This window comes from Canis lupus, chromosome 19, assembly GCF_048164855.1.
Source record: "Canis lupus baileyi chromosome 19, mCanLup2.hap1, whole genome shotgun sequence".
In the NCBI taxonomy this organism is placed as follows: domain Eukaryota; kingdom Metazoa; phylum Chordata; class Mammalia; order Carnivora; family Canidae; genus Canis; species Canis lupus.
The window spans coordinates 50924713-50948029 of NC_132856.1; the positions used below are offsets into that span (position 1 = coordinate 50924713).

Consider the following 23317-nt stretch of genomic DNA (forward strand, 5'->3'; position numbering starts at 1 on the left):
GGAGGGGAAGGCCAAGACAAGTGCCATGATTCACCCTGGGAGCCAGGCATGGTGGGGTGACTGGGGGGCTGCTTTAGATAGGTGTTTGTACTTTTTTAAAGCGTTTCTTTAAAGCTGCCCCTTCCCCCCCCCCCCCCTTTTTTAAGCAGTTTCTGGTTCACAGCAAAATTGAGTGGAAAGTAGAGGACTTTTTCATCTACCTTCTGCCCCCACACACGCACAGCCTCCTCACTACCAACAGCCCCACCAAAGGGGTGCATTTCTTACAATGAATGAAGTACATAGACACATCCTGATCACCCACGATTCATGGTTTGTGTTGTGGTTCATGCTCCATGTTCATCCCCTGGGTTCGGACAGCATTTTCACTCCCAGAAAAGTCCTTGGTACTCCACCAATTCATCTCTCCATCCTCCCCCTAAAAAGCTGCTTTTTTTTTTTTTTTTTTTTTTTTTTTTTAATGATCTCCTAAGGATTTCACAGGAGCTCAGAGGAGGGAGATGAGTAGGATAGAGCTTCATGAACCCACATTGAACAGTGTGAGCAAGATCCCTGTGTCTGTGGAAATATTTTAAAGTAAATCTCAGTCTCCGTGTTGCTCCCCTCACGTCTTCAAGGTCAGCGCGCTCTTGGAAACGTGAACAGTTTTCTGGAACCACGAGGCCACCGTTAACAGCCAGCACAGTTGGCAGCTGAGGCTGTAGGCTTTTCTGGTCCCAGGGTGTATGGTCACCAATCTCCCAAGGGCTACCCGGTCAGCTTTTTTTTTTTTCCTTTGTTTCAAATTAAATAATTAAGACATACAGAAAAATACTCATGCAACAACAGTGCACCTCCTGAGTGCCAGTAGTATCATGAGCTAAATAAAGACTCAGCAATAGGCAAAGCTGACTCAGGTCCCTGCCCTTGGGAGCTCCCAGGGGGAAGGGAGTGCATGGGGGCCATAAACAGGTAAGTTCCAGAAATGGAAGGAGGGATAAAACCCCAGAAAAGTGAAGGTGGGTGGGTAAGAAGAGTGTATAGCATAAAATATAAAGCCTAATACATCAAGCGCCTAGGAGTCTGCCCCCAGTTTGATCAAATCTGAACGTTGACTATATTTGTTTTGGATCTTATGCATTTTAGATCTGTGACTAATGTTCTGAAGACCCTATGGGCTTGTCCTAGTTCCTTTTGCCAGCACCTTGCTAAGATTGCTCCCTCATGAATTTGGTGTTTCTCTTTCTCCTGTGTTTTTAAATTTTTGCTGCTATATATGTTCCTTTAACAAGACAGGCTTGATTTTGCTTATTTTCAGAAGTTCTACAAACCCTGCACTATAAAAAAAAACGTCCTGCATATTGTGTTGCTTTTGTTTCTTTTCAGTGTGTGTGTGCATGTGTGTGTCCTTAACAGTAAATCTTTTGAAATTTTTGATTGGAGATTGGAGTTATCTACTCCAATCTCCAAACCTGGTACTGCAGGAAGGTACATTTTGCTTACGTTGTGGCTTTGCCACAAGATACTAATGTTAGCTGCTGTTTACTAAACTCATTGTGTTCCAGTTTAGATTTTATTGCCTCAGTTACAGGCAATAAATTTTACAGGCAAAAATGGATTTTGAGACTGAGTGGAAGTTTTATGCCCTGCCCCCAGGTCTCTGGTTGGTAAGAGACCAGATTCCTTTTTTTTTTTTTTTTTAAGATTTTATTTATTTATTCATGAGAGGCAGAGGCACAGGCAGAGGGAGAAGTAGGCTTCCTGCAAGGAGCCCGATGTGGGACCGATCCCAGATCCTGGCATCACACCCTGAGCCGAATGCAGACGTTCAACCGCTGAGCCACCCAGGCATCCCAAGCGACCAGATTTCAAACCACGTTCTCCAGAATGTAGGTGTCAAGATGTGTGTGCCCTAGTCATTGTGACAGGTGACAAGAGTCCTGCACAGGCTTCCTGCTGCCTCTCCCACATAGACATTGACACGTGTCCCAGAGAGCAGCTCTACCTCCTTACCAGTGAATCGGAGCAAAAGCCAAACCCCCTTGCTTTGGCTCCCAGCCCAGTCCCTGCCCAACATTGATCCTTCACCCATAGCCTCCCCCAATCCTTGTTCTCCCTCCCTCCCAGGCCTGGCTGCTCCTCAAGTACACGGAGTTTGCACCCACCTCAGGACCTTTGCACATGCCTATTCAAATCTTTTGCCAATTTTTAAGTTGGGTTGTCTTATTGCGTTCTTTGCAGATGCTGGCTAGAAGTGCTCAGAAATATGTTTAGCAGTATTTTCTCCCACTCTGGCTCCTCGGGTGCCAATTGTTATAGTTGTCACCATTAAGGTAATATTGCTATTAGTAGTAGTAGTAAGGGACATGGGCCCAACTCCGTAAAGGCCAAACCCATCATGTTTTTAAGGAGATTCCAGTGCTAGAGTGCACAGGTAACTGATTCAAGATGATACTGCAAAAACTTTTTCACTGAGGACAATAGGTCATAATCAAGAACAGGAACGGTCAGGATTTTTCTTTGCAAAGATTTCTTGGGGCAGCGAAGATAATCTAAACCTAAGAATAAACGCAGCGGCCAATCGCTTCCCTCCACCTGAGTAGGGCCGGGAATCCTCCCACAAGGGGGACGCACGCACACAGACCACCCCCTCCTCCGGGCGGCGCTGGCTGCGCGCGCAGCCCCTGGGACAGCCCAACCGCCGGTTAACGGTCGACTCCGCCACGCGGCGCGCGCAAGTTCTCAAAAAGAGGCGGAACCAAGAGCGCGTGATGCCGCACGTGCGCGGGGGCGGGGCGAGCCAGGGGGCGGGGTCGGCGCGTGCGCAGAGGGCTCGAAGGAGAAGGCGGGAAAAGACAGAATGGAGCGACAGGGAGTACGCGGCGCTGGTTTCCCTTCGCGCGGGCGGCGGGCGGACTGACGGGGAACTGCCGCGATCTCGGACTTCCCTGGCGGACCCGAACCGGGCCGCTTGTCTCCTGCCATCAGGGCCACCCCTCGCTAGGCCGGGCCCCGATTTCCTGACTGACTGACCAGGCCCTGACTGACGGGACTGTGTGACTGACACGCTGACAGCCCAGGCCGGAAGGACAGACCCTGACGCATGGCGCGTGGCAGGCGCAGGGTAGAGAAAGACTCAGATACCCACGCGCCGCACTCTTTCCTTTCCTTCTTTTTCTCCTACCTCTTCCCCTTCCTGGAAGGACTCGAGCCGAGGCACACACCAGTTAGCCCAGCGCCACTCCCCTCACTCCATCCCCTCCAGGTCTCCCGGCCAATGTCCTCGGGCGCTCCAGGCGCAGGGCCGCCCCACGCACGCCCCCGACCTCGTGGTGCCCATCCCAGCCCCGCGAACCTCTCCTGGGGGTCCCCAGCCATCCGCAGGGGCAAACGGAGGTGCCCGGGGTCGAAGAGGCAGGAGGAGGGACCCCTTCTCGCCCTCCCTCCTCTGGCCTCTCAAGCGCTGGTTGTGCTCACAGGTGGACATGCCTCACGTAGAGTGCAAGGACCAGGAGCCACAGCTGCTGGGGGAGAGCAAGGAGCAGCCGCAGGGCGAGGAGAGCCGCGAAGAAGAAGCTGGTCGAGGGCCAGCTAGGTGAGGAAGCACTCGGGCCCACGGTGCACACAGACCCCCAGTCCTTGTTCACCCGATTCTTCCACGAGACCCTGCCAGCGTCCACTCTGCGTGCATTTGCTCCGCCAACTGGTCGGGCGTCTACCACATGCCTGGCATGGTTCCAAGTGTTGGGACGGAGTAGTGAGAGGACAAGACAGCTGGTAAACTTGGGAGCATCTAGTAGTCCGGAGATGATAATACTGTGGGGGTGGGGGGCCGAATAAGGAGAGAGTGCCAGTTTCTTTATTTTTAAAGATTTGAGGTTTATTTTTAAGGTTTTGTTTTTTTATTCACGAGAGACAGAGGCAGAGGGAGAATCAGGCTCCCTGTGGAGAGCCTGATGTGAGACTCAATCCCAGGACCACAGGATTGTGACCTGAGTCCAAGGCAGCCGCCAATCGCTGAGCCACCCAGGTGCCCCAAGAGAGTGCCAGTTTAGAGCAGAGGGTCAGGAAAGCCTTCATGGAGGAGGTGACGAGGGAACCATGAGGGTAGGCAGAACTATGCTCTAGGCAGAGGAACAGTACCTGCAGAGGCTGTGAGGAGGACTGTGTTGGAGGAGCCTAAGAGGGAGATAGGAAGAGATGCAGTCAGACAGGTTAATGGGACTTTGGGTGTTAATTACCCATGGACAGGTTTGGAATAGAGTGACATGGCAAGGACTATTGTTAATAAAGTTTTGTTGGAACACAGCCATGCTTGTCTATGGCTGCTTCTGCAGAGTCAAGTTTTTTGCAGCAGAGACAACAGAACCTTACAAAGCTGAAAATTTACTCTCTGGCCCTTTATAGAAGTTTGAAGTCCTCTGGGCTAAGGTATTAAAAGCCTCTCTCTGGCTTTCATGTAGAGTATAGATTATTGAGGGCAAGAGTAGAAGCTGGGAGACCAGTGAGGAGGCAATTGGAATCATCCAGGTGCAAGATGACTCCAGTTTGGCCTATGATGGATCTGTTGAGATCATGAGAAGTCAGATTCTGGGTATGTTTAAGAAGATAGAACTGACATAAATTGCTTATGGATTAGTTTTTGGAGTTGAAAGAGCAGCATCAAGGGTGACAAAAAATGTTTTTGTCTTGAACATGTATTTATTCAGCAAATATTTTTTGAGGATCTGCTTTGGCCAGACACTGATGCTGAGCATGCAGAAGTGAACAAATCAGAAGTTCTACTCTCTTGAAGCTTTCTTTCACTTAGCAGCAGTATGCACTTAAGGTTCCTCTGTATCTTTTCATGGCTTGATTGCTCCTTTCTTTTTAGTGCTGAATTATACATCATTGACTGGATGTCCCACAGTTTATCTATTCACCTACTTAAGGATATCTTGATTGCTTCCAAGTTTTGGGAATTCTGAATAAAGCCGCTATAAACATTCATGTGCAGGTCTTTGTGTGGAGTTAAGTTTTCAATTCCCTTTGGCTAAATTCCAAGGAGTGCTATGGCTTGACGAATATGATAAAAATATATTTTGTTTTGTAAGAGACTGCCAAACTGTCTTCCAAGGTGGCTATGCCATTTTACATTCCCATCATCAAGGAAAGGGTGTTTCTGTTGCTCCACATCCTTGCCAGCACTTGGTGTTGTCAGTTTTTGGATTTTCACCATTTAAATAAGTGTGTGGTCGTATCTCATTGTTGTGTTCATTTGCATTTTCCTAAAGAGATATGAAGTTAAACATCTTTTCATATGCTTGTCATTCATAAGTCTTTTGCGGGGAGGTGCAGATCTTTTGCCTCTTCTTTAATCAGGTCGATTGTTCCCTTATTGTTTTTAAGAGTTCTTTGTATATTTTAGATACTTGTCCTTTATCAGGCATGTGTTTCACAAAGATTTCCTCCCAGTTTGTAGCTTATCTTTTCATTCTATTAACAGTTCCTTTTGCAGAGCAGAAGTTTTTAATTTTAATGAAGTCCAACTTACCGATTTTTTTCTGCTGATATTATATCTAAAACGTTCCTCTAGATTTTTTTCCCTGTGATATCTTCCAGGAGTTTGATAGCTTTGTGTTTGACATTTAGGTATGTGCTGTATTTTGTGTGAAAATATGAGGTCCATGTCTCGTTTTTTGCTCATGGCTGTCCAGTCATTTAAGTGTCACTTGTTGAAAAGACTACTTTCTCCATTGAATTTTCTTTGGTCTTTTGTCAGAGATCTGTTGACTACATATGTGTGGCTCTATTTCTAGGCTCTCTATTCTGTTCCACTTATCTATTATCTATTCTTTTACCAGGGCCACACTATTTAGATCACTGCAGCTTAATAGTAAGTCTTGAGGCTAAGGCTCATCAGTCCTCCAACTTTGTTCTTCTACTTCAATATTGTATTGGTTATTCTGGGTCTGTTGCCCAGCTGATTTTCTAAAAAAAAAAAAAAAAAAAAAAAAAAAGAGGAAGAGAGAGAGAGAGACAATAATCATAACAATAAAATAATGTTATTTCAACTGGTGGTAATTGCTGTTAAAAAAAAAAACAGAGTAAGAAGCATCTAGAGTGATAGGGAGTTTAGAGAAAATTTCTTTTTTTTTTTTTAAGATTTTATTTATTTATTCGTGAGAGACACAGAGAGGGAGAGAGGCAGAGGGAGAAGCAGACTCCATGCACGGAGCCCAATGAGGGACTCGATCCCAGGTCTCCAGGATCAGGCCCTGGGCCGAAGGCGGCACTAAACCTCTGAGCCACCAGGGCTGCCCTAGAGAAAATTTCTAAGGAGATCACACATGAAAAGTACCAACCAGGAGGCCTCAGGGGAGGGGGACCCAGATTTTCCAGGAAGAGTGGAAGTCTCTGAGGTATGAATAAGCTTGGTATGCCCACAAAACAGTAATAAGGTCAGCATATCAAGCACTGTGATTGGCAGCAGGGGGAGGTCCTGAGTCCACCAGACACATGCTCTCATACATACCCTCCCGGTGGTTCCATCAGACCGAGAGGCAAGTACTGAACAAGTACTGACACAGAAGAATTTGGGGTGTTGGGAAAACACCCCAAGGCAGCCAGCCCTGAATGGGGTGCCAGAGACAGCAGCCTTGAAGAAGCAATGCTGAATCAAAAGGTAAGGGAGAATGGATGTTGAGTGGCCATGGGGGTGGGAGAAGGAGCTGAGAAGAAGTTATGCGAAGCCCCTGTGGTGTTCAGGGAGCTGAAGGCAGACCAGTGTGGCTGGGTATGGGTATGAGCACAAGAGGAGCACTGGATGGCTGGGCAGAGGCGAGATCATGGTCATTTTGTCAGCCGCAGACTTTATTCGGAGGATTTTTTGAAAATAGCTTGAAATATAATTCACATACTATCTAGTTCACCAACCAAAATGTACAATTATTTTTTTTAATATTTTATTTATTTATTCATGAGAGACACACAGAGAAAGAGGCAGAGACACAGGCAGAGAGAGAAGCAGGCTCCATGCAGGGAGCCCGATGTGGGACCCGATCCAGGGACTCCAGGATCATGCCCTGGGCCCAGGGCAGGTGCTCAACCACTGAGCCACCCAGGCATCCCTAAAATGTACAATTCAATTGTTTTTAGTACATGCACACAGCCATGCAGCCATCAATGCTATCGGCCTTATAACACTTTGATCTCCCTGAAAAGAAACCTTATATCTCTAACCATTATCCACCGGGTTCTGCAACTTCCTCAGACCCTAGTAACCACTACTTTCTGTCTCTATGGATTTGTTTCTGCTGGACATTTCATATAAGCAGAATCATACACTTCCATGGTCCTTTGTTTATTCATGAGAGACACAGAGACAGGCAGAGATACAGGCAGAGGCAGAAGCAGGCTCCATGCAGGGAGCCCGACACGGGACTCGATCCCAGGTCTCCAGGATCACACCCCGAGCAGAAGGCAGCACTAAACCGCTGAGCCACCTGGGCTGCCCCACTTACATGGTACTTTGTGACTGGCTTCGTCCACGGAATAATGTCTTCACAATTTATCCATGCTGTAATGTATCAGAACTCCATTTCTCTATGTGGCTGAGTAATATTCTATATTATGGACCCATCATGTTTTACTTATCCATTCATTGGTTGATGGACATTTGAGTTGTTTCTGCTTTTTGGTTCTTGTGAATAATGCTGCTGTGAATATCCATGTATGCATTTTGGTGTGGATATATATTTTCATTTCTCTTGTGTAGATACATAGGAGGGGAATCACTGTGTCAGTGAAGTGCCATGTTCTGGTTTCTGTTTTTAAAAGACACTGGCTGCTTTGTGGAGAATGGAAGGGAGGGGGCATGAGTGGATTTGGGGGATCGGGTGGGAGGTTTCTGTGGGGGTCGCATCTAGCAGGGCAGATGGAGGGAAACTCTTATGGGGGTTAGGGGGGAGTGTTTAGTGAGGCTGAGAAAGGGGATGAACTGAGGATCTCTCCCTGCTAGTGTGCTACCAAACAGTGAAAAGGCCAGTGTATCAGGCATTGTGATTGGCAGCAGGGATACCCATGCTGTGTTGTACTGGGGCCAGCTCCTCCCAGCTCCCACATCTCTTCCCAACATAGCATTTAGCGATTTTATGTTAGTAGCTTGAAATTGCCCATAGTGAGAGTCGGCACTATGGAAATTGGCAAACACTACAAATCAGGCCTTTTTTTTTCCTCCCCCACGGAGAGCCACTTGCTAAATGTTTACTAGCACACCTCTTTCTCCCCACTTTGGACTGGTTTCCAGCAGATAGTGGTTTCCGTGGCAGAGGCAAGAACACAAGTTCCATTTTGCCCTTATTGAGCTTGAGGTAACTGGGGACATGCGCATGAACACATCCAGAATACAGTTGGACTTGCTGATCTGGAACTCTGGGTGGGACAAGGGGCTGGAGATGGTACTGTAGGAGTCACTGATTCAGTGACAACTGTGGGGTGAATGAGCTCACCTGCGGAAGGAGTGAGACAAGGCCACGCTCAGGACAAGGCCCTAAGGACTCTACATATAAAGCCAGCTTCTCCTTACCTCCGGATTCCTCAGTTATAAAGCAGGCTACAAGGTGGAGTGGTTTCTAGGTGTGTGCTATCAATTGGAGACCAGAAAAAAGAAGGAAATGACTGGAGCCATTTGTTTGATAACATCTTCCTACAAATAGCATGTTTAGACCTGGACCTAAGTGGCAAAGAGACATAGACAATTGCGTATCAAAGACTTCAAGGAGTTCCACAAGAGCTTTGGGCTGAAAAAAACAGATGGATTAGAACCAGTGCAAGGGCCAATTAATAGATCCAGCAGCAGACACTCAGTGACATGATTAAAATGTGAACACATTTCAGGAAAGAAAAGCAGAGGGTGAAGAACAGGCTCGGTAGCTTTGATTCAGACCTTCCCCCTTCCTGGCTGTACTTCAGCAAAACCTCATTTTGCCCAAGCACCAGCGATTCTGTTGTGTTCCTTCTTGAATGTTTGATTAGCTTGTCTCCCCTCCTGGGACTGCCGCCTGCGGTGGTCATAAGTGGCTGGCGGATTGTTTACTTGTATATCTGTTAGAGGCCATGGAGGGAGGGCCCCACCAGCGGGGGGCTCTGGCTCATACGCCTGCCAATCACAGCTTTACCTGGAGCGAACAGATGGTCTCTTCACTTAGACCCATTTCCTCACCGTTCCCGGGCCCCCTGCCAGCGTGGGCCCTGCTCAGAAACTATGTCCTAATCCTTGCAGCTGAATTAGGGACTTCTTAGAAGGACAGACTATAATAGATGAGCCGGGTGAAGTGTTCACAGCCCCCACCCCAGATCCCCCCTGTCCGACCCCTCTGTGAGGCCATGCACACCCAGCCTGCTTTGTTGGGCCCACTTCCATTCGCTGGCCTCCATCCAGGGTTGGGCAATAGAAGCAGGCCTGGGAATGGGGGAAACCAGTGAAGAGGACACCATGCATTTTGTTTATTAAAGTTAATTGGTGAATGCAGGCCCAGGGAAGCCTATGATTCATTAGCATCCTGATGAATATGCAGCTGCTGAGTATTAAGAAAAATGAAATGGAAAGAAGTAAATCCCCAAAGGAGAGGTTGGAAAAAATCAAGAAGCTCTCTGCAGACATCTGATGCAGGCCTTTGTCCCACAACAAAATTTGAATGAGATGAATTCAAGTGATTTTTCACTATTTGCATAGCTGCCATGAAGACCATTCCAGCCTCATCCCTGGAGCCTGAGAAAGGAGCAACTTAGAATTGTTAGCAGCTCAAGCAGGTTGTGAGCAATTACATAAAAAGAAGCACCTGTTTTTATCATTGATTTTAATCTCAGACCCTTACACTGTCGGGACAAGGCAACTGTGGGGACAAGGTTTGTGAGCGGGGATGTTACACGCAGCTCTGGAAGAAGTTCGTTCCTTTAGGTATTCATTTATTTTTTAATTTGTTTTAAAGATTTTATTTATTCATGAGAGACAGAGAGAGAGGCAGAGACATAGGCAGAGAAAGAAGCAGGCTTCATGCTGGAAGCCTGTTGTGGGACTCGATCCCGGGACTCCAGGATCACGCCCTGAGCCAGAGGCAGACGCTCAACTGCTGAGCCACCCCGGTGTCTCCCTTTAGGTATTCAGTGAATATTTATGCTGCCTTTGGGTTGTGCAGACTGCCATCCGTAACTACCCCCCTCTACCCCAAGCAGGCGCCATGTCTTGGAAGGAACCAATGCGTGTAAACCTGGGCAGTGTTGTGATTAGTAAGCGCAGGTGCTGTGGGCCTGCACCAGCATACACTCCGAATGGTGAAGTTGCAGGAAGGGAAAGCCATTTCAGGCAAAGGCTGATGGGTTTGGTGAAGTTGTGGAAGGTTCCAAATTGCTCGGAGTAGGAGATGGAAAGGGAAGGTAGCAGCCAGGACCCTGGAAGGCCTTGTGCTCAGTGCTAGGGAATTTTCTCGATCCTGTGGTAGGTGGGGGCTCTCAAGCTGTCAAGCAGGAGTAGGACATCAGATTGCAATTTAGAAAGTCCCTAGAGACCAGGTGAGAAATGATAGGTGGAGAGTTAGAAATGATTAGATGGAGAGAAGATGATAGGTTTGGGAGAGATCAAGGAGGTGGAAGGGAGGATTTTTTTTGACAGGATGTGGAGTTGCAGAGAAAAGCTGACTCTAGGCTGACTTAAGTTTCTGGCACGGAAACCAGGTGGCTTTTGGTGTCATTCACAGAAGGAGAAGGAGGATGGCAATGTCGGTATGCAAATTTGTAGTTTGAGATGGCCTCTGGGACAGCCAAGTGGAGAGGGCCTGGAAAATAGATACATTGTTGGGAGCTCAGGAGACAGGTGTGGGTTGAGGATAAACCTGGGGGGTTGTAGAAGGTGGATGGTAATGAATGCCCTCGCTAGTCATCCATCCATTTATCCCACACCCCTTTATTACTCCTGTCATGAGGCATAGGTATTACGGACATGAAGATGAGTGACACACGGTCCAGTCCTCCCAGAGACTACAGGGGGAGGCTGAGGTGCAGACACTGACGCTGTAGGTACCATGTGCAAATAATGCAGCCAGGGAAGACTTTCTAGAAGAGGCAGTATATAGGAAGGGAAAAGGATTGCTGGGGCATTCTGGCTACAAGGATTCCTTTAGGGAATAACGGGTTGTCCATTGTGAGGTGGTGGGTGGGGGGTTAGCAGGAAAGGGCAGCAGGGAGGAGGCTTGGGGGTCCTGGCTTCAGAGCAAGGTTCTGAACGGATGGTGTGAAGAGAAGAGAATGAGGCCGACAACAGGGCCTGGGGACACCAAGTGTTGAGAATGGCAGGGAAGGATGGTCAGTAACACCACAGCCAGCTCAAGGGAATTACAGTATGAGGTATCTGCTGGGTGCCATTTGGGACCCTGGCAGGAGACACTTCATTTGAGAACTGGGATAGGAACTGGGGGGCTGAGAAGAGTGAGAGGTGGGAAAATATCTCAGAAAGTGTCAGCAACTCTTTCTAGAAGAGCTACATGGCTGTGAAGGGGAGGAAAGAAGGAGGCTGACTGAAGGGTGTATGAGGGGAGGGATGTATATGTGTGTTGTTTTAAAATGTAAAACTGGGGGGCAGCCTGGGTGGCTCAGTGGTTTGGCACCACCTTCAGCCCAGGGCGTGATCCTGGAGACCCCGGATCAAGTCCCACATCGGGCTCTCTGCATGGAGCCTGCTTCTCCCTCTGTCTGTGTCTCTGCCCCTCTCTCTGTGTGTCTTTCATGAATAAATAAATAAAATCTTAAAAAAAAAAAAAAAGTAAAACTGGGGATGACATGCCCCAGAAAGGGCTAGCCCAAGGGAAAGGTCAAAAGTATAAGAAGAGGGCGAGGTACAGGCGGGGAGGATTGGGAGCCCTGTAGAGGCATGGGACCTTTTTCCTGCCTGCCAAGCTGGGAATTTGGAAAGAGGAATGATGGTTGTGGATCCATTTATGAGGAACAGTAGTCAGGGGAATTGGTCTGCTCTTTCTGTATATGCTCAGGGTGAGGGGAGGCAAGTGTGGGGTCAGGGACAGGAGAATTATGAAGGTTTGGAATGGCTGATAGGCATGTGAGAGGGAGGTGACCAGAGCACAGATAGGATGCCCAGTGACCCTGAGGACTCCCCAGAGGCTAGAGAGCAAGACTCTGCAGTGACCCTGTTCACAGGTTATTTCCTCCAGTATCATTCAAACTCCTGAGTTTGAGAAAAGATACACCACTTGGTTATGGAGAGCCAGGGTAGGGTTTTGGTGTGAGTATGATACAGTGGTGAAGGGAAGAGCGGCTGATGCTCTTAGATGGAGACTGAAGTAATAGAACCCCAGTTTAGGCTGAACATGAGGGCTGTCAGTGCTTGCAATCTCAGGGAAGTGAAACACCAGGTTTTCTTGAACCTCTGCAAGTTTCATTATCATCATGAAGCATGGCTATCTTTTTAAGAGCTATCCACTTTGTGTTTTTCGCTTGCATCCAAACATTACAAAAGTCTGAGTGTTAAACTGTCAGTCTGTGGGGGTCTGGCTGGCTCAGTCAGTACAGCATGTAACTCTTGATCTTGGGGTTGTGAGTTCAAGCTTCACATTGCATTTAGAGATTATTTAAAAATAAAATCTTAAGAAAAAAAAAGGAAAAAATAAAACATCAGTGTGTCCCAGGTCTGAATTAATCTCCTTCTGCCTCACTTCCCTGTAGGAAAGCAGTAATTGCAAGCTTAAGAGGCCATAAACTCCTTAGTAAACCATTGTCCTGCAGTAAAATGTCTTTTTACAAGAATACTCAGGAAGACTTTAGTTGGTCTATTCTTTTCTAGCTGATGTAAGTCTTTGCTATAGATTATCTGCCTCAGAGAATACTTTCCCAACTTGATAAATGCATTGACCTCACGTATCTTGCCTTGGAGACTGATGGACTTGCATACTTTGTATGAAGCCAGAGGAGGGAGGGATAGATCAGATAGAAGGTGTCCTTCATTCATTCAACGAACAATAGAAAATTTACTATGTGGTGAGTGCTGTGAATTCGGAGATAAATAGGACACAGCCCTCTGGGGAGATAGGGATGTGAGCTGTGACAAGCACATACAGTGATAGGCACAGGATCGTGGACAGCTTCTCAAAGGAGGCATTGGTCTGGGCTAGGTCTCACAGGTCAAGTCAGAGAGCAGGCACAGAGCCACAGAGCCAAAAAGCAATCTGGCAAGGAATAGTTAAGGACCAGGACACAGTTGAAGTCTTGGGCCTGAGAGCTTTCGTGCTGGTGAGAGCTCTGGCCACCCAGGCTCTTGTGCTCAGGGGTTTTACTGTGCTTGTATCCTGAGCCAAAGGGAAGAACTTGGGCAGTCAGGAAACCACCAAGAAAAATAGTTTTATGGAAAAAGCATCCAAAAATCAAAATGTAATTTTCTAAGTAATCAGTGCCTGGCTTGTGTGGTCTTGGCCAACTTTATGGTTGCTTGTGAACTGGTGAGTTCAGGAACCACGCTGTTGGCACCTCTGAGTCTCAGCCATTAAGAGCTAGAAGGAGCTCAGAGGGGAAGAAACAGGACCCAGGGGCAGCAGGACATGGGTTGGGGAGTCAGGCCAGCTGGGTGCCACACCCAGCTCTGCTGGACCCCAGCCAGTGACCCTCAGAGTGACACACTGATCCTGCATCCTCAGCTACAAGGTAGGTAAAGATGATGAGTGGACCAACCCCAAAACATGGTCAAGAGGTTGCAGCAAGACAACCTGTGAAGTTAGCATGGAGCCTGACAGATGGAAAGTGTTTACAGATCAGATAAAGCAAGATACAGAAAAGAAAGAAAGAGGGATCCCTGGGTGGCGCAGCGGTTTGGCGCCTGCCTTTGGCCCAGGGCGCGATCCTGGAGACCCGGGATCGAATCCCACATCGGGCTCCCGATGCATGGAGCCTGCTTCTCCCTCTGCCTATGTCTCTGCCTCTCTCTGTGACTATCATAAATAAATAAAAATTAAAAAAAAAAAAAAGAGAGAAAGAAGGAAGGAAGGAAGGAAGAAAAAAAAAACATACCTTAAACATTTTATCTTAATTTTAAACACCAAAGGGTCTGCTAATCAGATTGCAACTTTTTCTTTGCATAAACTTCATTCATAACGCATTATGCATAATTTCTACTTCTTTGTTTTCAAATATTTTATTTATTTATTTATTTATTTATTTATTTATTTATTTATTTAAAGTAGTCTCTACACCTAATGTGTGTTTTGAACTCAAGACCCCAAGATCAAGAGTCACATGCTCTACCAACTGAGGCAGCCAGGCACCCCTCCACTTGTTTTTTTTGAAAAATTTTTAAAGTTTTTATTTATTCAGGAGAGACACAGAGAGAGAGAGAGTCAGAGACACAGGCAGAGGGAGAAGCAGGCTCCACGCAGGGAACCCAATGCAGAACTCGATCTCAGGACTCCAGGATCACACCCAGGGCCAAAGGCAGGCGCTAAACAGCTGAGCCACCCAGCGATCTCCTTCCACTTGTTTTTAAACCAGAGTGAAAACTTACAGGTCTCGACAAAGGAATCTCTATGCAGAATCCCTCTAGTTGTTTACAATCTTTGCCCCAATCTATAGTTGTTGATAAACTAAATAGTATAACTGACATTCATTTCAAGGTAGCAACTTGGTGTAATAAAAGTGACAGTGGGCTTTGGAGTCCAGCAGATCCCCCTGTTCTGGAACCTTAGGTGGATTTTGTTTGCACTCCTGGATCTGTTTCCCCAGTTGCAAAATGGGGTTGCTGTCCCTGCCTCTCAGTGTGTGAATGAAATAAGCAAGCATCACCCACAGGAGACACACAACACTGGCTCCCCTCCCACCATAGAGCTAATTCAGGTCAGCACTCTCAGGAGAGTTTGGTGTTGACCTCAGTTTCCTGTACTTTCAGAAGTCAGGTTTCTAGCCCCTCTATCGCCACCTCCAGTGCCAACCGCCAGCTGATGATGCTAGAAGGGAAGTCAGGATCCTGCTTTTCCTCTCTGGACTCAAGCATCGACATCCTGAAGAAGAGGGCCCAGGAACTGATTGAAAACATCAACGAGAGCAGGCAGAAAGACCACGCACTCATGACCAACTTCAGGGACAGCCTCAAGATCAAGGTGACAGATTCTCCCATACACTGCAAAGGCAGGGGAAGGAGTCCTGTGTAAAGGGTGAGAGGGGAAGGAATGAAGCTGCTGCTGAGTGTCTTTCAGATTCTAGGCCTGATGCTAAGCAACCTGCAAGCAGTACCTCATTTCCCCCTTACAGCAATCCTGCCCAGAGATCAGGCCCATTTTATAGATGGTAGAGTAAGGTTTGGAAATGATTTGCCCAAATGAAGGAGCCAGGAGGAGGAACGAAGGTCCATCTGCACCTGCAGCCTAGCCCTCTTATTTCATGCCAAGGCTAATGGCCAATGGAGTAGGGGCCAAGGCACAGCCTACATTGTCACACCCATTTGTCCTTCAGAAGTTGAATTGTTTTGGGGGCGCCTGGCTGGCTCACCTAGTAGAGCATGCAACTCTTGATCTCAGGGTTGTAAGTTTGAGCCTCGTGTGGGGTGTAGAGATTACTTAAAAATCTTGAAAAAAAAAAAGTGGAATGGTTTGTGATGGGAGATTAGGGTTCCCTTGACATGGCTGGGCCTTAAGAGTCTAACAAAGTCTGATGTGATGTTCAGGTCCAACACTAATGATCATCCTTGATGCTTCTTCAGAATGCACCGAGTCCTGTGAGTGGGACAGCTTGTTGGTCACATGGGAGACACATGTCATGCATCTCTCAATGACAGGCTGACTTTTTTTTCCCTTTTCCCTCCTCCCATCCCTACCAGCACATACCCTGGTACATAATAGAAAATTTAGAAAGTAGAGAAGAATATAACATAGCAGAAAAAATAGAAAACATTCCTATGATCTCACTATCCAGCAGCTACTTTGTCACATGTTTTCTTAGTTTCCATTGCATATTTTCTTCCTGTTTGAGCCTGTACCACATACATAATTTTGCATCTTCCTTTAAAAAAAACTGAATATATAGGCAGTTTCACTTCCAGTCACTGGCATTGTTCTTACCATTTTTATAAAATAAATTGCAGAAATATTAGCCACTTAAAACAAATATCTTATGATACCTCTTGTTTGATTTTCTAAGAACTTGCTTTATTCTTTAAAAGGTTTCAGACCTGACAGAGAAGCTAGAGGAGAGGATGTATCAGATTTATAATCACCATAACAAGATCATTCAAGACAAGCTCCAAGAGTTCACTCAGAAAATGGCAAAGATCAGCCATTTGGAAACAGAGCTCAAACAAGTGTGCCACACCGTAGAGACAGTGTACAAAGATCTGTGCATCCAGCCAGAGGTATGACTAAACTCATGCATGCAGGTGCCACCTGAGGAAGGTGAGGCATGGTGGCTAAGATGAAAGTAAATGTCCACACAAACCAAGGATGTTAGCACCGTGCCCAGCCTAAACCCCATAGGGGCCACTATCACTGCAAAACCCTTGATGCTCTTGACATCTCACCCGTGGTCCTGGGCTCCCTCTGAGGTGGTGTGTCTGAGCTGAGGAGCTAGATAGTTGTTATTTCCTACCACTGTGTGGTCAGCCCTGTGGTGACAGAAAGGACAAGGGCCCCTCTGTCTACAGGCCTGAGCCCTGGTCAGTGTCTGACCAGGGTTATTGGAGCAGAGCCCAAGACTCCAACCCAGGCCAGACCACTTGTGGGGAAATCCCTGCCATACGCCCAATCACCTCACAGTCCCCACATTTTTCCTGTGACGGAAATGACCTTTTGGGTGGTTACAATTAAATGTGCCCCAACACCTTGAGGTCAGACATACAGACTTTATTCTCTCTTTCACTCTCATTTTGCTCTAACATCCAGCATAAGGCACTTACCCTCGGGATGGAAGGGTCAGAGGGCACACAGTGAACTCTTGGTGTCGGGGGGATTTGCTCAGACACCAGAGGTTGCTTCCACGTCACTCTCCTTCCCTCTTCCTGCCCCCCCCCTCCATCAAGAGAAGCTTCTGTTCCAAGATAAGTGGAATCCATTCCCGTCCATGGTTAAAAGTGGGTTGAGGAACTTGGTACAGAGAGTCCCATCTTCTTTTTAAGGAACACATTTGAATGACTTCAAAGGGAAAATTTTGATAATTAAGAATCAGTGTCTCTCACTTCCCACTATAAAAATTGGCTCCATCTGCCACCTCCCTGAGTAAGCTCAGAGCACAGCATTTCCCTGGGAATGAGCTTGAGACCATCTGGGCTCCTGGGTGAAGTATGCTCACTTGCTGGCCGTGAACGCCTGGATCCCTGTGATTGCCCTTCCAAGGATCAGAGCATGAATGTCATGAGTGCCTGGACAAGATAAATACAGAGATGGTCTGAAGTCAGAACAGCTCACAACTTCCCTTTAAAGTCAATTTTCATGTCCCTCTTCCCCCTAGGCTACTACTTTGGAAGATCAGACCCACAAAGATGGCGACTGCTGACAGCTACTGGGAGAGGCCCCTCTTAGTAACAGCAACCAAGAGAAGGCTCAGAGGCCACCGTTCAGGCCACACTGAGAAAATTGTTTTTCACAGTTCTATAATGCATCTCGGGGGGAAAAAAAAGTCCTTGTGCTAGACCCAAAACTTCAGCAAGTCCAGCCCTGGCCATGGGCCCAGCTTTGGTGTTCCCCATACTTGGCAAATTCACTCCACCCCACCCTGCACAGTTGGTTAAATGTTTAATTTTCAACCCGTTCATGCTTCTTTCACACAGAGGCTGAGAAAGCTGATGAGCTCTGTGGAGATATGTCAGGCCCTTTCTTACCTAAGAGAGGGAATGGGAACACAGACATCAGATAAATTGCTTGTCCCAGCTGATCTCCCCATCCTAAAGCCACCACCCCACATACCACATCCCATGCTGTCAAGTCTGGGTAACATTTTAGAGCCATCAGTGTTCTCATTTGCTCTTCCTAAGCTTAACAGGGTGGAAGGCAAAGGTTACTGCTTCCCTTTTATGGAGAATTACATAACAATTACGTTTACTTCCTAAAGTGCAAATCTGACCCCATCCCTCCCCTGCATAAAACTCCCTAAAGGCTCTGCTTGTCCTCAGGGTCATCCCCACACCTGTAGGATCACCCCAACCCCAACCTTCCCTTTTGCTGTTTCTGGAATGTCCATCTAGAATAGCACACAGAAGCTACTTCACTGTCTTTGCCCAGGGAGCTACACTTGCCTTCAGGCCCAACCTGGTCCCACTTTCTTCTCAAGATGAGCACTTGTACCTTTATACATCTCTGCCTGGCTGATACTAGATTGTACTTTTTTTCAAATAATCTTTTTCCATGTCTCTTCCCACAGGGAAAGGTGTTCTAGGTCCAATGCGATTATATCCAGTTGCCAGATGTAGGCACTACAGCCTGACAATGATTTGTCTTTTTTCTCTTAACATAAAATGGAGTGGTGATTCCTGTGTGTAGCTGCGCTCTTGCTTCCTAGCATCCACCAGCTCACTAGGCATTGTGCCCCATTCTGGGGATGCCCGAGGAGGTCATAAAACAGTCTAGGAAGTACCCCTCCACCTGAGCACCATGGGGGAAAGGGCTGAGAGCATTTCACTTCCACAGTCCCTGTGTGAGCCACTCCAGATGAAGAACACAGGGTAGGACTTGCCCCAGGTCACCAGTGATGACAGCTGGGAGGATTCAGTCCTGCTGTCCCCACCCTTCTTCTTTAGACAGTGAGGCCACTGTGACACTCCTCCCCCCAGAGACCCAGCCCCTACCTTCATAGGTGTTCACAGCCTCCAGGTTCATGGCGTGCCGGATCACATGATACTCATCAGAAATCCCATTCCCCCCCAGTATGTCTCGGGCCTGGCGGGCGATATCCAGGGCCTTCCCACAGTTATTCCTCTTCAGCAGGGAGACCATTTCTGGAGTGGCCCTGGGAGTGGCACAGGCATGTAACAAGTATGGGCTCACACAAAGAACTGACCCCAGGCATCCCTAAGCCCCGGGCAAACCCAGCCAGGAGAGATGATTCCCCAAGTTCTAGTCCTAGCAGCAGACACTGAGCTCCCAGTAAGGGATAAGCAAGCAGTCCTGTCCCATCGAGGCCAAGAGGGAAAGAAGGCATAGGTCCCCAGGGCCCACCAGGCACAAAAGACCCTCCTCTCCTGGTCCCCAGGGACAGCCACCACCATGTCCTTGCTGCCTATGTCCTGCTCCCCCAACACACAACCCTTACTTGTCTTGATCCTTTAAGCGGCCAAGCTGTAGGCAGGCATGAAGGCCCAGTGTGATCTCAGTGAGCATGTCTGCCAGCTTCTTCTGAATCAGCTGGTTCCTGGCCAGTGGGGCACCAAACTGGATCCTAGGTGGGCAAGTTCAGGGTAAGTGTGGGGATGTTCACTCCCCAGTCCTGGAGGCCTTCCTAGGCTGACTGGGCCCTCACCGAGTTCACCCTGGCCCTGTTACTGCTCAGTGTTACCAATGTCACTGAGCACTCAGGCCCTCAGTGTTCAGAAGAACTTCCCAGGCCATTTCACCCAGTGTGGAATTTAAGTCTGGTAGACAGGGGATGAGGAGTCACTGGTAGGGGTAAGGGATGGAGCCCATGCTGCCCCCACACCTCCAAATCTCATGGCAGCCCCACATACCTATCCAGACTGTACTGCCGGGCCGTGTGCAAGCAGAATTCAGCAGCTCCAAGCACACCCCAAGCGATGCCAAACCGGGCATTGTTCAGGCAGCCAAAGGGCCCCTGTAAAGTTGAGAGAGAGGCCTCAGCCCCAGCTGGAAGCTGAGAGGCCCCATGCAGAACTAACCTACATAAAGGAAACCCCCTTCCCCAGACATGAAGTCAGTTTAAACAGAGGGATTCGGGGCAGCCGTTTCAACCACACACAGTCCTGGCACCAAAGCTCATGCATATACAGTTTTACCCAGCCCAGGATCTGAGCTAGATGCTAAGATCTAGGGGATGATGTAAGGAGACAAAGATGTACATGCATCAAAGAATTAAATTGGCTCAGGCCCGTATGTGTCCTTGGCAGAGCCAGTATGAGCAAAATGGTCACCAAAAAGGGGCAATTTCCAAACATCAGTGAGCCAAACAGGACCTCTCAGAATCATTCGTGTGTGGGCTCTGCAAGCACAGGGACTGTGTCTGTTTCCCAGCTGGGCCCCCAGCATGGTCCCTGCCCTAGAAAGTTGAACCAGCTGGTGAGTGATACCAGTTCCCAAGGTGGCTGCTGCTCACCGCCAGACCAGATACGTCAGGCAGCACATTCTCCTCCGGCACCTCCACACCGTCCATGACAATCATCCCTGTGGATGAGGCGCGCAAGGAGAACTTGCCCTCAATCTTGGGGGCTGAGAGGCCCCGCATCCCCTTCTCCAGCAAGAAGCCCCGAATGGAGCGATCTTCACACCGGGCCCATACTACAAACAGGTCGGCCACAGGTGCATTGGTGATCCTGGGGGAGGGACAGACAGTGAGGGTCTGGCCACCTCCCCCTTGCCCCTGCCCACCTGCTTGAGACACCAGGCCCCTCACCAAGTCTTGGTCCCATTGAGGGTGTAGCTCCTGTTGGATGGGTTGTGGCGGGCTCTGGTCTCCATGCTGCCAGGGTCACTCCCATGGTTGGGCTCTGTGAGCCCGAAGCAGCCCAGGAGCTCCCCTTTGGCTGCAGGAACAATACAGGGTCACAAGACTGCCTGTCCCTCACCCATCCCCTCAAAATTGTCAGCTTCTCCACTGAGCCAGGCCAAAGGCAGACCCAACTCTGCCCTCATGTCACTCTCAGGTGATGGTGGTATGTGGGAACAGCCACCCCCCCCCCCCAGGCCACAGTAACAATGCCACAATGGGGAGAGTAGGAGTCAGGAAAGAGATAATCTGTCTTGAAGGCAGTGAAAAGGAGCTAAGCAGGAGGAGGAAGAGTGGAGAAGAGTGCTCCCAGCGAGGTAGAGATGTGCAAAGGCACAGTGGTACTTTCGGAGAATTCTTGATTGCTAAGGAGGAGCAGTCAAGAGAATGGCCATAGATGAGGTGGAATGGTCAGCAGAGGCCAGGCTACTCATGTGGGGTCTTGTGGACCATCAGGAAATTAAGACTTTAAACTTTGGGCTAGGAAGGGGCAGCACAGAAAGCAACTCAGGAGTGAGATGATGGTGGTAAGAAGTGGGCAGAGTCTAGGCAGACCTAGGAGGGGACAGTCAGGATCAGATGCAGGGGTGAGGCCCATGGTCTGGCAGGGGATCTGGGTAGCCATTGGGTATCTTTCAGGTAGGGACAGAAGGTCTGCAGGCACTGGGGACAGTCCCATTCCTAAGTTCCAGACCCCTGACACGATCTTCCTTCCACCAGACTCCGTGGCAACTGCTCACCCAGCCGGGGCAGATACTTCTGCTGCTGCTCCTTGCTGCCATAGGCGTAGATGGGGTGCATGACGAGGGAAGACTGGACGCTCATTGCTGACCTATAGCCGCTATCCACTCGCTCCAGCTCTCGGGCTAGGAGCCCATAGGCCACAGATGAGACTCCAGCACAGCCATACCCTGGTGATGGGGAGGGAGAAGGAAGATGGAGAAATGGGAGACAAAGCCCTGCCCAGCTTGGACCAGTGTGATTCCTGGGGCCCAAGAGACAAAGCTACGTAGGGGTGCCCAGGGAGGGGACACCAAGCTGGCCCTAGTTTGTGGGTTTATGAATTTGTCCTCACAGCCACTCTCAGATGGAGGAATAACAGCCTCGCTTTGCAGACTGGGAAACTCAAGCTCAGGGATGAGAGGGGGCTTTCCAGGCCACAGTGGGGGCTGCAGAGTGTGGAGACAAACCTGTCCCTACCTTTGATGGTGGGGCCCAGCACACCAAGCTCCCCCATCTCTGAGATGATCTCCCGGTGAAAAACTGCAAAAGATGGATGCCCAAACTCAGGCCCAGCCCTGCCCCCCCTGGAACCCCACCCCAGGGACAGAGGGGGCCAGGGGCTCAGCTAAAGCAGGCAGAGCTGGTGCGCAGGGTGGGAGCATCCGCCCACTGGCATGAGCACCTTCGTTGCGATTAGCCAGCAGGATTCGGGGCATGAGGCGCTCCTGGCAGTAGGTGCGGAAGGTGTCCCTGATGAGGATCTCATCCGCTGTCAGCTGCTCCTCCAGTACCAGCGGGTCCCTCCAGTCAAATTCAGGACGCGAGGCTGGGACGCAGAGCAGAGAGCGGGAGGAGGCTTAACTGGGCCCGGCCACCCTACCACCGCACCCTCCTCTTCTGGAATCCTCAGCCCCGCTCCCGGCTCCACCTGGCTCCTGGTGGATGTGAGCTTATCTCCGGGAAACTCACCGCCTCGGCCCTAGCCACGCCCTGCCTCCCTCCAGGGCAGCCCTCGGATTCCGGGACAGAGCCCACCCCGGGGAGACAGACAGTTGGACAAGGGCCGCAGACACCCGACGCAAGGAGGGTCCTTACCCTTAGTCGCTCGGTTCAGTGTCTTCCCGCCCTTTTCTGCAAACACAGGATGGGAAAGTCATCCCGGAAAAGCCCCCGAACCTCCAATTCCACCCTCCCCACCCTGCCCCCGACCGGGCACTAACCAGTCTGCGCCGCCGCCGAGCCCCACCCGCGCAGGAAGCTCAGGCCTGGTCCACGGCTCAGCAGCCGCTCGGGGACTCTTCTCAGGGCCATGTGGGCAGCGGGCGGGCAAGCGGAGCAACCACGGCCAACCTGGAGGAGCAGGGGCGTCAGCGGAGTGGCTGCCACCGCCCGGCCCCCGACCCCACTCGCCCCTCTCGCAGGTGCTAACCTGGCGCCTCCAGGCTCACCGTACAGTCCACGGTGCAACTGGCAAAATCTTTTGACCTCTGGGGGTGGGAGGGGCGGATGCCGAATGGGGCTTCTCATTGGCGTGTGCTAGGACCGACTCCTCCACGGCTCTGCCTTTTAAAAGGGCCACGGCAGCCTCGCCGATGGAGACGGCAGCGCCCGGGCCAAGGCCTGTTAGCTGCTTTAAGAAGCAGAACAGGGAAGGGGCGGAAGGCGAGTGCGCCAAGCCAATTGGCCGGCTGTGTTCCCATTCGGATTGGCCCTAGCAGGGGGCTCGGCCCACTCTTGATTGGTCCGTTGCAGGGGGCGTGTGCAAGGGGGGGAATTCTGCAGTAAAATGAGGAAACTGAGGCACAAGAAAAATGAGTCCTGGAAGCCAGGAGTCCAGACCTTGATGTCTCCCCTACTGGGTGCTGTGAGGGGCCGGGAGGTAGGGGGCAGGCGGGCTCCTGGGGGCGATCTCAGCCCCACCTCTGCCAGCCTGTCCCAGGAAGCA

At 49.5% G+C, this 23317-nt stretch overlaps 2 protein-coding genes across 7 annotated transcripts; one reads left to right on the forward strand and one right to left on the reverse strand.

The window, feature by feature from the left end:
* Positions 1–700: 700 nt before the first annotated feature.
* Positions 701–18463, forward strand: SYCE2 (synaptonemal complex central element protein 2). 6 transcript variants are annotated; one of them, XM_072787090.1, is made up of 5 exons: positions 701–951; positions 3459–3574; positions 14900–15110; positions 16169–16357; positions 17449–18463. In XM_072787090.1, the coding sequence occupies exons 2-5, from the start codon at positions 3465–3467 to the stop codon at positions 17491–17493; spliced, it is 555 nt and encodes a 184-aa protein (XP_072643191.1). In that variant the 5' UTR covers positions 701–951; positions 3459–3464; the 3' UTR covers positions 17494–18463. The 6 variants fall into 6 exon arrangements, with proteins under 6 accessions (XP_072643191.1, XP_072643194.1, XP_072643190.1 ...); XM_072787093.1 differs by having other exon boundaries at positions 711–951; positions 14936–15110; XM_072787089.1 differs by lacking the exon at positions 701–951 and adding an exon at positions 2779–2854.
* On the reverse strand, positions 16830–22936 carry GCDH (glutaryl-CoA dehydrogenase). Its single transcript, XM_072787083.1, has 12 exons — positions 22802–22936; positions 22593–22722; positions 22468–22503; positions 22055–22198; positions 21850–21912; positions 21390–21560; positions 20557–20686; positions 20260–20476; positions 19658–19761; positions 19246–19371; positions 18782–18942; positions 16830–17359 (listed from the first exon to the last, which is right to left on the reverse strand). Exons 2-12 carry the CDS (start codon positions 22681–22683, stop codon positions 17286–17288), a joined length of 1317 nt encoding a protein of 438 aa, XP_072643184.1. The 5' UTR covers positions 22684–22722; positions 22802–22936; the 3' UTR covers positions 16830–17285.
* Positions 22937–23317: the final 381 nt, after the last annotated feature.

Coding starts and splice junctions, on each gene's coding strand:
- SYCE2 (XM_072787088.1), top strand. CDS start 3,083: ATGGCGCGTGGCAGGCGCAGG. Junction 3,575..14,899: donor GCTGGTCGAGGGCCAGCTAG/GTGAGGAAGCAC, acceptor CTGTACTTTCAG/AAGTCAGGTTTCTAGCCCCT. Junction 15,111..16,168: donor GGGACAGCCTCAAGATCAAG/GTGACAGATTCT, acceptor ATTCTTTAAAAG/GTTTCAGACCTGACAGAGAA.
- GCDH (XM_072787083.1), bottom strand. CDS start 22,683: ATGGCCCTGAGAAGAGTCCCCGAGCGGCTGCTGAGCCGTGGACCAGGC. Junction 22,199..22,467: donor ACTGAACCGAGCGACTAAGG/GTAAGGACCCTC, acceptor TCTGCGTCCCAG/CCTCGCGTCCTGAATTTGAC. Junction 17,360..18,781: donor GGCTGTGAACACCTATGAAG/GTAGGGGCTGGG, acceptor TATCTTGTCCAG/GCACTCATGACATTCATGCT.